Raw genomic sequence first — 13,077 nt, forward strand, 5'->3', positions numbered from 1 at the left:
AGCCAGTTGCACAAGCTAGCACAATGCTTGTGCCCCAGCCCTCTGAGTTCGTCGAATCGCCTTCCCTGCTGTAAGAGACAGTCACAGCTAATTTACGCATGAGAACTGCTGCCTTCAGAAATGGCATACCCAGCCAAGCCAAGTGGATTTCACAGCCTACCTATGCACAGCTGTGCGTGCCGCTGAAGACTGTTCAGGAGCGTTGGCAGCCGCAGCCGTGCCAGCTTGCCCAGGAAGCGGAATGAGACTCCCGCCTGGGTGCTCCGGCCACCCCCTTCGGTCAGGGCCCGTCCAGGCAGCAGGGTAAGGAACCGATCCACAATAGGGCGCCTGTGCAAGAGTCCCACCACAAAGAACAGGACTGACTCCCGGGCAGGTATTCTGGAAGTGACCACTAAGAGGACACATCCATATGGACGTGGCTCAAACCAGTCCAATTCTCTAGCTCCAAACATACAGCAAATGCTCTCGCTGCCACAATGTTGAAGCGCATTAGTGGTGTAGAGTGAAAAGCCGATTATGTGTCCGTCCCCCGTTCATGCGACAACCCGCATTTTACAACGAAGTGGCGCAGGCCTGGCGAATCTTCCATAGGGATAATGCTGTAAAAGCTTCGATTATACAACGGAAAAATATGCACACTCCGCTTCGTACGACGGCCAGCGGGAACCGTACAGAATGAGAGAGGCTGGCAGAGCACTTTACTGGCAGACGTGACATCAACCAAGCTCGTTCCAGATCAGAACCAAGGTGAAGACACGCGCGCAACTATGTGATAGAGCGCATGACTAACTGTAATGAATGTTCTGCAGACAGCTCAGACTCTGAACGTGCGACCCGCGGCCGTCTCTGCGAGGCGGTTTTTCAGCGTACTTCGCTGAAAAAGGCATTAGGGGAATCAACTGTATGTCCATACCAGCACAAAGTTATTGTAGAAGTGGTAACAAGGTTCGTCATTTCTATGATCGTCGCCGGCTAGTTCGAAAGAGCATTCCACTGCGATTTCAGTGCGGAGCACGTTAAGCCTAAAGACACCGAGCGAGCCAGAAGCGAGTGGCACGCTGTCACACGATGGGCTGCACATCGCTGCAGAAAGCGCGCCACCGGCACATTTGCATCGCAGGCGAACATTGTGCTTTCTTTGTTCCTATATGACGCCATTCAAAGCATAGAAACTGCTGCGTGCTGCCATGGGGTGAAAGCGGTTGTAGAGGAAGACTGAACAGAAAGACACGTCGCTGGCACGGTTGTACTACACGCTGCAAAACGTCTTAGAAGAGCCGAAGCAGCCATATTACTGCTGCGTCATCCATATCACTGCTTTCGACGTGCATGTGACGTCTACTTAATATGCAGGGATGGGAGCGCATGTGTGCCTCGTCTAAAGCCACCTCCTGGATGCTGAACAGCCCGGCTGAGCGCACTCTCAGAACTAACTCTTGCAGAACGAAAACGGGCGCTTTTACAACGTGCGGGAAAAAGAACTAATTTTTTGAAAGCCAGGGTAGCGGTCGCGTTTATTACGCGAATGCGTCACTTGTGCGACATTTTCAATTGTACGATGCCCAGATTATACGATGGTTTCATGAGGTCCCCTGAAAGTTGTACAGTTAAACCTGGTTAAACCAAAATTGAGAGAAGTCCGAGATTTCTCGTTACATCCAGGTTTTCGCTACATGCAGTTTTCGTGAGAAGAGTTGAAAGGACACTGCAGAACGGAAACCGAAAAAATAAATAAATGTAGGTGAAATCACCTTGAAAATGCATACACAAAGCAGCGTTACTCGATGTCATAAACGTGGGGAAACGTTTCACGATCGCGCTTATAGCACGACTGTGGCAGCAGCCGCCGCCACCTCTGCTGCGGCTCGTGCAACGCCGCACAGCGGCGATCGCTGTGCACTGCTGGTTTCATTTCTTTTTTTTGCTGTGCCCTGTTATTTTTCGCTGCTTTTGAGCATGAACTGTTGTAATGCCACGTGGTATGGCGTTCCAAAATAGAAAGCGCTGGAGATGCGCCGACAACGCTAGAGCACGGCGCGTTGTGTCAACTAGGTCACTCGCTGCGATTGGCGTTCCTCTAATGTCAGTTCGTGCTTTATCACTAGGAAACTCTTGCTTGGTTCTGCCAAATGTCAAGTAACTCAGCACTAGCTAACATGCAGATCGCGTAGCCACTTCGTTATATCATGGTCAACCACCGCAACAGCTTTATTTAATACATGGAGGTCTCAAATATACGCGCTTCAATGGGGGCGGCATTGGGGAACTGAGAAACTTCGTAATACCGAGGAATTCGCTATATAGAGGTTCGTTACATCCAGGTTTGACTGTATAATCAAGGTTCTGCTGTACAAGCTCCCACCATCTTTATACAAAAAGCACCCACTTTTTCCTGCTTTTAAAACACTCTTGTGTAAATCATAAGTATTTTCGCCACAATGTTTGTAATAATCCTTCCCCCCCAATACAATTCCTGATACAATGGCAAGCGTAGCCTCAGCTGAGATGATGTAACAAAAAAGACTGGTCAGCTGTCATCACACAGTCGTGCATTTGGGCTTCCAGCCAACTGGCAAGGATTGAAATGGACATGTCCACATAATGGACGTTTTGTGGATATGGATCCCACGTGCTTCCTGGCTACCCAGAGGTCACAACAATAGCTCTCCTATGTTCCACAACATCAGACATGCAAAATAGCATTAAAAATTGTTGAGCACAGAAACAAAGAACTACTAGTAATGGCGCCACATTAGAAACAGTCAGCTGAGGATTTGAAACTGAGCATCTTTCTAAATTTATATCGCCACTGGTGCCTCAGTGTCGCAGCTCTCACACTCACACGGCTTCCAGGACTGGCAGTGGGCCCAGGATGAGGCTGTGAAAGAAGTCGAGAACAAAATGCGCGTCCTTGGGCTGGATCACGCCACCCTCTTCGTACAGGGACAGCATGGCCTCCACCAGTTGCAGGCAGTCTGCGTGCAAGACAAGACAGCGAGAGGAGCTCTAACCAGGGTCCACATGCATGGCGTACACTTTCTGCAGACAATTTATTGAATCCTCACATTGCCTAAAACACTAAATGAAGGAACGGTCCTGGGCACCTCATAAAAACGTGGAATTCTAAGTGCCCTGCATTTTTGTGATGGCAAAAACAACCTGCAGGCATTCTCTTAAGTTACCAACGAGTTAGGGAAACTTGCCCAACACACTTGGCACCAATAGTGGTGCCTCTCTACCCACTGTAAAACTGACAACACAGTTCCGAGACCTGTTGAGCCTGACATTGTTCCATACCACCTGATGCTCGCTCATCCTAGAAGGGCACAGAGTAACAGCAGCACAGTATGGCAGTGGCAGAGCAGAGCAGCAGCAAAGCATGTTAGCAGCACAGCACATGACAGCGGCACAGTACAACAGCAGCACAGTATGACCAGGGCACAACACAACAGCGGCACAATCAATTACACTGAAAAGAAAACTGGGGTGAGATGGGAATCGAACCCATGCCCCTTGAATCCCGAATCAGACATGCTACCCCAAGGCCACTTAAGAGCATTTCTTTGGCTCGGTTAACGGGAGGCCTTGCATAGGCCTTGCGCGTGTTGACTAACAGTGTGCAGATATGCAATGAGGACCCAAGGAAGCTGAAGGGAGATATTAATGCTATGATCACATCATACCCTTAAAGCGAAGCTCAAGTGTCCTCCGAATTTTTTTTTACATTGCTCGCTGTCTCTGTATCACCTCTCCCATCACATTCAAGTTTTTCTAAAAAAATGGCTGTGGCTTAGCTTGCTTAAGCCCGGTAATTGCGAAAGCAATATCCGTAGCTACGCTGTGGTTCAGCTGGTAGTGTAGCTGGTGGTGGTGCTTGTGGTTAGACTTGTGGTGATGCATCGGTTATCCAATCCAATCCAATATGATAATATGGTAGCTACCAACCTCGCTACGCGACAGGCTGAAAGTGCAACTAGTATTGCTTTCACAATAAAATATGCATGTTTATGCGCCAATTTGCAGCTTACCGCCTCTCCCCACAAGCAGTGCCAAGTGGGGAGAGGGATCCAAAGGAAGCGCGTGCAGTCCCACTCAACTCACCACTGGGGGAGACTCGTGGCATGAGAAGCTGGGCGATCTTCACCACGACGCGTGCGTCCCCCGAGCGCACCTGACCGGCGCTCACCAGCTCGCCAAAGAAGGAGAGCACGCGGCGTCCCTGGTCGGGGCCCAGCACACCAAGGAGGCCCGCCAACACCTCACACATGGCCAGGTTGATGGTGGTCACCGACACCTGCAGCGGGAATAGCAAGACGCACCACCACAAAGTTTCACCAAGCCACTGCTGTTAACAATGCACGTTACTATTAGTTGTACCAGTTCCACCAAGCCACTGCTGCTATGCACGCTACTGTTAGCTGTAATAATCTGCGTGCACAAGGAACAAGAACTGCATGCTACACTATCCAACACCGCTTCCTTAGACGCTTTTCTTCACTATTAAACAATAACTGTACGTGGGGCTTTTTGAGGGTAAATGGTGAAAGCACTGCCACAGCATGTCATAAATGAACACCTCTGAGTACACCTGTTCGTCAAAAAGATGCTATTCAAATGGGCCAAGCAGTAATACACTTGAGACTGCCTGTGTGGGCATACAACTGAAATGGGCACTGAAGCACGCGGTCTCACAGGTTGGGAGATGCTTTACGAGCAATTTGCTCGCCCCTTTACCCCACACAAGGTTACATGTCTAGGAGCCTCTTCTTCCCAACAACATCGATACATTGCAAGACGCTGGCACACCGAAACTGCGACTATAATTTCTTGCACATCCGCTCAAAAATGGAAAGGAAATTACAAATGGGCAGGGGAAGTGCAGAGAATGATACACATCAGCAGTGGGTATGTGATTAAAAAAAAAACACCACGAAACTCATCAAAAATAAAAAGAAAACAAACATCAAACTTAAGCTATAAAGAAGATATTTTTTTTAAAAACATCAATAAGCCACAAGCACTTAAGACTAGAAATGCTTCTTGAAGAGCTTTACATATTTACTTTCTTCACTTTATTATTCTTTTGCAACATTATTAATGCCTTTTAGTGTTTTATTCTGCACTCTCAATGCAGTTGGCCCAGATCATATTGAACTCGGACAATGATTATCCACACTGAACACCTCACACACCCTGTATAAAATCTTTCGTAAAAGTATAGGGGTGGCCCCTGTGTGTTTATACAGTTAAACCTGGATGTAACGGATCTCCATGTAGCGAATTCCTCAATATTACAAAGTTGCTCAATTCCCCAACGCCGCTCCCACAGAAGCGCATGCATTTGCGAGACCAATGCCACGAAGGCTTGGTTTGGTTTATGGGGTTTAACGTCCCAAAGCGACTAAGGCTATGAGAGACGCCGTAGTAGAGGGCTCCGGAAATTTCGACCACCTGGGGTTCTTTAACGTGCACTGACATCGCACAGTACACGGGTCTCTAGAATTTCTCCTCCAAAGAAATTCTAGCCGCCGCGGCCGGGATCGAACCCGCGGGATCGAACCCGCGGCAATGCCACGAAGGCATTGTGGCAGTTGATTCTGATATAACAAATTCGATTCCCCATGCTGACTATCCACTGACTAGCGCTATGTTATTTATTTGTTTATTACCAATGCGATCGCGCAGTACCTCTCCATGTTAACAACTCCGAGCAATGGAGGTTTACAGTGAATGTTTGCTAGGCCATTTCATCTACGTTTATTTTTCACTCTGGCTTCTCTTCTGCGGAGTCCTTTCAAGTTTTCACGTGAAAACCGAATGTAATGAAAACCTGCGTGTAACGAAAAATTGCACGCCTTTCTTGATTTCGTTACATCCAGGGTCATTAAGGGGGGACACTGGTCTTGAAAAAAAAATTTTTATTAATGAAGTCACAGTTATGAAATCTTCAGGGAATATGTATTTTTGTGTGCCGATTCTAAATATGCCATTTAATTTCATGTAAAACAATTCCTTGAGCACTTATGCACTTTTTATGCTAGTATATTGCGGAGAGTTTTGAAGAAAATTTGCTGCGGGAAACTTGCTGAAATGTATGCCATTGGTTTCTCTTGACACCAAGGAATACAATAAGGGTGAAATTGTCTTCTTGCCTATCATAGAACTTATGTTAGAGAGTTTTGAAGTTGTCGGGTCAGAAATGAGAAGGAAAGTGTGTATTCCTGTTTCTGAAGTGGCAGCTTCATTACCCTATTACTCAGGTTCTATGAGAGCCAGGATGATAACTTTACCCTTATTGTATTCCTTGGTGTCAAGAGAACCCATTGGCGTACATTTCAGTGAGTTTCCTGCAGCAAATTTTCTTCAAAACTCTCCGCAAAATTCTAGCATAAAAAGTGCATAAGTGCTCAAGGAATTGTTTTACATGAAATTAAATGACATATCTAGAATCAGCGCACAAAAATACATGTACCTTGAAAATTTCATAGCTATGACTAAATTAATAAAATTTTATTTTCAAGACCAGTGTCCCCCCATAAGCTTCCCACTAGCTTGGATACTCAGCACCTCAAGTGATGTGCTGCGCAGTGCCCTGTAGGTGCAGTGCATACCTGGCGGTCGAACATGCTGTCCTTCTTGGCTTTCTTGGCTGTGGGCTGCCTGCCTGCTGATGCTACACAGTCATGTGAGAATGGAAACCGCTCCTCCAAGTGGTTCAGCAGAGGGGAGCCAAAGTGCTCCTCAAACCACGACGCCTGCACCACCACAATGCACCACAAAATTTGCACACAATGCAATGCACTGCCCACTGCACTGGCTGCTCAGAGGCTGCCTGGCGTTCCTCTAGAACAAGCTGCGACACAGACAAAAAAAAAATATGAACTTCATCATGCAGAACTGATTCATTAAATACAGTTGTGGGTTAGACATAAAATTAATCAATACTTATTATAATTGATATAACTGATTGGTAATTTGCCCAATTAAAATTACGTCAAATGTCAAATTGAAAAGGCAGTCTAGTATCCTTTCTTGATTAGCAATACTGCCTTCACCAATGATTGTACCAATATGCTGTCGACATAGTTGAGACTGCCTGATATTTGACAAGTATTGGATGGCTCTGCCTGACAAGCAAAGGCCTTCACTTCACAAATGCTAGTACCAAACAAACTTTACACCGTAACAAGTGCATTTTTACTTGACTAGATACTCCTGAAGCGGTGTCACAAGCCACTTCGGCCCTCGCTAATTCGCGGTGTCTCTTTCCCCTGGGAGCGCAAGGAGAAGTCATTATTCCTTTTGAATTATTTTAACCGCACGAGCTGCTGCAGTGCTGCCTGTCAGCTTTGCAATTTCATGCGTTGAATTCGCCCCGTTTCCTCAGCTACTCTCCGCCTTTGTCAGTTCAGCTGTTCGGCACGGTCTTCCTTCATGTGTTTGTGATGCTGGCGTAGCGACAGCCATGGTGACGTTTTTCTGCTAGCAAACATGGAAATGGCTAGCATTCAAGCAAGGCCCCCCATGGATTACAACGAGCATTGCTACCTGCGTATGCTTCCACGGGTGTGCTCTTGACAACTTTGCAGCCATGCATCATGAACTATGACCTAATCATTGCCGTTGATGAAGCATTATCATGTTTGGTCCAAAGAACCATCAGCGCATCATGGGAACCGGTTATGCAACTTTGTGTTAACCCCTTAACCGTTTTGGACGAGCTGCGCTCGTCCTTGCCAAGCCGTCCCCAAACTGTTTTGGACGACTGTAGCTCGTCCTCGCTGAATAGGTTCTTCCCTTCAGCGTTTCGGACGATCAGCGCTCGTGTGTGGCTTAGATGGCATTTTGCTCGACAGATGGCAGCACTGACCTGTTCATTTCGTTTTCTTCTACCGCATAAACGTTTTTTTCGTATGGCAACCTGGGTTTTAAAAATGGCATCCGGTGGAGGCGATGCGTGTATTCCTAGCCCGTCTTCGCGGAGAAGACGCTTTTCTTCGTCGTCATCTTATTCAGACGATGGTGACTCAGACACCGAAGTGTACATTGTTTGAGGGAGCGAGGACGACAGTGATGACGTTGTGCTGAGCAGTTTTTCCGATGAAGAAGAGGACAGCTCAGAAGCGAACTTTGCGAGCGCGCGTCAGTAGATGAAGATCGATGTCAGTAGCATCCCAACGCAACCCCCTCGGTTTCCTTTTCTAGCAGTTCCTGGTAAGATGTTCACTATAAGCTAACCTGATGATGGTCATTCTTTAATTTTTATCGCTCATTACCAGCCGGAAGTTGGTTTTCTGCATTGTGAGGAATAATAAACTTCAATATGTTGATTTGACTTTGTGTTTGCTGCAAATATTTTTTAAAGATCGAATGCATGATCTTTATTGCAATAATAATTGAAATCAGGAATAAAAAAAATAAGCAGTTTTGTTAAGAAATTCATTGATGTAAGAAAACGGTGAAGGGGTTAACTAAGTCCTATCGCTGTTTCATATATTAGCATGGGCAATGAGGGCCATTGTGTCATAGTGATTTGGTCTCATGCATTCTTTTGCAATTAACTGCTATATATTCGTGGTCATGCTATACATGTATAAATTCTACAAATTTTACAAATTTCTTGTTTACCTAACCTTGTGGCGAAACATTGTAACGTTTCCGAACGGCAGTATCTTGCACTTGTCCCGAGTTAACTTGCTCTTTTTTCATGAAACTGACTGCCAGCATGTAAAAAAAGCCCATGCATGGTAATGCTGGGCCCTGCATAAAATCAGTACGCTGACAGCCATTGTGCAGTGGTATGGTGGCATTGACGCGTCGGAGAAATGTACAGTTGCCACTGCCGGCTATCCTTCATGGAAGAGAAGGCTGCCGGAAATAAGAAAGGTAGGAAGACCGGCACCAGGGAGCTCATGCTGTCTTTTTTTCTGTTGACGAGATAGAGAGAGAGAGAGACAAGCGTTCTCCAATCAGTGCCGAGCTGTTCGAAAATAGCCGATTCAGTTCGCAACCGAAAATTTCACATCTGCACAGCAACTAGTCTCAGGGTCTTTCTGAGGCAAGAACATTAAAAAAGAAGTGAATAAAACTGACATTTGAGCAGTTCTCCTTGCGAAGCCACTCGATGAGCAAAAGCAGTACGCGCAGGATGCAGTCGATGATGATCAGAGAGTCCCGCTGCATGCCCTCCCCTGGGACATAGGGATCAAAGAAAACATGAAGCGATGAAAAAACAACATTATAAAAAAAAACTAAAATTCACACAGGGCATAACAAACAAGTCCTTTCAAACCACAGTTAAAAGGGTGCTCTTGACTATCTCCAATAGGAAGGAATCAGTTCCAAGTCATATGTGCAGAAAAATGTCTTAGAAATTCCTTCAAACACGTACTGAGATTATTTTAGAAGCCTTACAATTGCTGTGAGCGCCTTGATCATTGGAAAACAGAGCTGCTCCATCTAGAGGCTCTTGGCAGTTGTCATTTGCCATTAAGGCCCATAAACAAGACGCCATAGGAAGATAAAACAGTCACATGAATGTGAAGTCTAAGGATGCCGAAAATATGGCTGCCTTGTCCCTTTCCTCGTTTTAAATCCCTTAGTACCCTCGGAGCTGCATTCCACATGTTAACTAAACCATTTCATGGGCTACATTTTGTAATGATCTGCTTTGTTTCCTTTATTTTTTTTTTTCAGACCACGCTCACTGGTTGTGGCTTTGTGGTGAGTTGTGCAGTGACGACAATGTCACGCTTATATCCGCTGTGGTGATGATCAAAATGAGTTTTTCTGGTTGCCAACAAGTAACAGTATTTCAAAAGAATGTAAACTGTGGCAGTGTTGAGGCTAAAGTCACCGGCCGAGGCAGAGTTTCATCCATGGGTGCTGCTGGCCAACTGCCACCGACACTACTGAGTGGGCAATCACGATTACACGTCGTTTGGCCATGCATCAAAAAGAAAAGAAAAATTAAACTGAAGCACAGCCCTGTCCCTGGTTGTTTACTTCCCTAACTCCCATTGCTTTCATCACACAACGACACTCCTACCAAATGAAACGAAAAGTGAACTGCAACATTACAAATTGTGGCCCCATATGTGCATTTCATTGGTTTGTTTGTTTTAGGCCCTCATTAAATCAACAAGCCCCATTAATGTTCACCAAAGCTGCATGCGGACTGCAGGAGGCGCTGTAGCGGAGGGCTCCATATCAATTTTGGCCACCTGGTATTCTTTAAAGGGGGATGAGGGTCTAACTTTTTTATTTATGGCTAGAATCTCATGAAATTTTGCACACAGATGCAGTTTTCTCTTCTGGTTACAAATATGTAATCATAATTGAGCTGGTGGTCTTAAATCTTACAAAGCCTAGAGTGTAATTAGGTAATTTCTTACGCAGCTTTAATTAACTTTCTCACTGCATTTTGATGCTTCATTTACATGAACTGATAGCCACAGAGTTCCCATGCCCGGTGACATCCTTCGTTTTTCTCTAAAGGCATGTCAACCTGATATACTATGTCGAGGGCAAAAGGTCGCAGTATTTGACACTGCAACTCGTTAAGCTAATTGTAAATTGCTATTTATACGTGGCTTAAACAAAAGAAAAAGAATGTCATCAGGTATGGGAATTCGCTGGCTATCAATTGATGTAATTAAAAAGCAACAAAATGCAATGAGAAAGTAGATTAAAGCTGCGTAAGAAATTACCTAATTACACCCTAGAATTTAAGATAACTTTTGATCTAAGACCACCAGATCAATTATGACTACATTTTCGGAATTGGAAGAGAAAAATGCATCAGTGTGCAAAATATCATGCGATTGGTTGGTTGGTTTATGGGGTTTAACGTCCCAAAGCGACTAAGGCTATGAGAGACGCCGTACTGGAGGGCTCCGGAAATTTCGACCACCTGGGGTTCTTTAACGTGCACTGACATCGCACAGTACACGGTCCTCGAATTTCTCCTCCAAAGAAATTCAGCCGCCGCGGCCGGGATCGAACCCACGTCTTTTGGGTCAGCAGCCGAGCACCATAGCCACTGAGCCACCGCGGCGGCGCAAAATATCATGAGATTGAAGCCATATATAAAACCACCAGGGTCAAGATTTGATCCCATGTCTAAGAGCTCAGCAGCTGGATGCCACAGGCACTGAGCCACAGTGGCAGGTGAAAGGAGGAGGACGGCACACACCAGCGTCCGGGTCGGCCTCCACCCACATGTCCAAGAGTAGGGGAACCAGATCAAGAGCAAACTCGCGAGCGTTGTCCCGGCTGCTGCTGCTGCCACCGCCAGTGCTGGTGCCAGCCCCACTAGCACCACTGGTGGTTGCTACTGAGAGCAGGCCTCCGTACAGGCCGAAAGCAGAGGCGCGTGGCTGGGGCTCCAGGCCATTTCGGTACAGGGCAAACCCGGCCGACTCGCCACTGACGCGCACGGTTTTGGCATCTAACGTGCCACCACCGCCAGCATCGGACACTGCAGCAGCCGAGTCCTCCGCTTCAGCCTTGGGAAACCAGACGCGTAGAGCAACCGTCAGGAAGCGCTCCATGCACGACAGGACACGAACCCACACTGCCCGGTTGGTGTGCCGCTGGCCAGGCTGCAACAAGCAGATTGGTGGAAATGGATACTAAATGATCCTGCACAAGAATATGACCATCCTAGCCGTGGTTAGCAAATAACATAAAATTTGATCAGCACTTTTACCATCTCGGGCTCGTGAAGACCGACTTTTAAATGGTAAGGGTAAGTCAGCAGCTTGATTATGTGCCTGCTACTCATGACTGGTAGCAACATGCTATTGATAGCAAAGCTTTGCTCATTCACACTTCTTCATTAAATCCTGATACTACTCCTGACTGACTGTAAGACACAGCAAAAAATTTGTCCCCTATAATGGCAAATGCTTGTTTGTAACAGTAGCTTGGTTTCGGGTTGTTGATAACAGTTCTTCGAAAACAAAGCGCAAAAAGGACACGGATGACACAGAACTCGACGGGACAGCCACCTGTCCCGTCCAGTTCTGTGTCGTCCGTGTCCTTTTTGCGCTTTGTTTTCGAAGAGCTTGTTTGTAATGAGGTCACATAAGGAGCCCATTGAGGCACAGTGCGCGACTTGTGTCACACCCTGTGGAAGAAGTACAATACAGTCTATCCCGTTTATAACGAAGCCACTTATAGCGAAATAGCGGTTATAACGAAGGGATTTCAATTTCCTATTCCCATTTCTGCATTTTCAATACATTTTGGGTCCGGTTTTAACGAAGTAAATAAGAGCGCGTCGGCGGATATAACGAAGAGATTTAATACCAATCGAAAAATAATCTGCCAATCAACACATTTTTGCGTCCTTGAGGCGCTTTTTTCCGCGAAAATAAGAGCAAAATTCGGCTGACAGCGTCCTTGCGTGGCGTCGTCTGCACTCCTGCGGAGCGAAAGGTTGCTTCACTGCATCGCATGGCACGCCGGTCTCGTGTTGCGCCGTCCTTGAACGGCATCACGGCGTAGAGCGGTAGAGCACGCCGCGCAGGGGAAAAATGTAAAAAAGAACAGAGACAATTTTTTTTTTCGATGACGTCGCAGAGAGCGGCCGTCTTGGCCAACCGGTGATGCTGCCGCCGCGACGGCCTGCTTGGAGCAGCTTTGGGATTCCGCTAGCGACTTGAACCTTGTACCTGCGGGTCTAAGCCACATGGACTTCGTTTTCGCCGACGAAGACCTTGTTGCCACCGAGGACTTGACGACTGAAGAAGTTGCCGGGAGTGTCATGGAAGAGACCTTGGTGGAGAGCGCCTCCGACAGCGAATGCGACGATGCTAGTTGTGCCCTTAAGCCGGTCACTTCCGCAGCGGCCATCGCAGCTGTTGACACGCTACGGATGTACCTCGGGAGTCCGGAGTTCGACCACATCTTTGGTTCGCAGTGGGATGGTATGGAAGCCGCAATCCTGAAGTCCGCACTCGCGAAACGTGTTCAGGGGACGCTGGACGACTTCTTCCAGCGGCAATAAATCGGTATGCCGATGTTTGCATTTTTTTTTCGTAGTCCGCATATTACGAAATAGCGGATATA

The 13,077-nt window shown here is 46.7% G+C and overlaps 1 protein-coding gene across 1 annotated transcript in view; it reads right to left on the minus strand.

The window, feature by feature from the left end:
• The window catches only part of LOC149371614 (testis-expressed protein 10), a 55,665-nt gene that overhangs the window by 28,233 nt on the left and 14,355 nt on the right, over window positions 1-13,077 (minus strand). The window contains exons 4-9 of the mRNA XM_089565867.1: window positions 11,198-11,606; window positions 9,097-9,194; window positions 6,615-6,758; window positions 4,105-4,297; window positions 2,846-2,978; window positions 161-330 (exon numbers count right to left, since the gene is read on the minus strand). Of these exons, the coding sequence (XP_089421993.1) occupies window positions 161-330; window positions 2,846-2,978; window positions 4,105-4,297; window positions 6,615-6,758; window positions 9,097-9,194; window positions 11,198-11,606 (1,147 nt within the window). The remainder of the gene's footprint in view (window positions 1-160; window positions 331-2,845; window positions 2,979-4,104; window positions 4,298-6,614; window positions 6,759-9,096; window positions 9,195-11,197; window positions 11,607-13,077) is intronic.

This window comes from Amblyomma mixtum, chromosome 1, assembly GCF_055824585.1.
Source record: "Amblyomma mixtum isolate Tamu chromosome 1, ASM5582458v1, whole genome shotgun sequence".
Lineage (NCBI taxonomy): Eukaryota > Metazoa > Arthropoda > Arachnida > Ixodida > Ixodidae > Amblyomma > Amblyomma mixtum.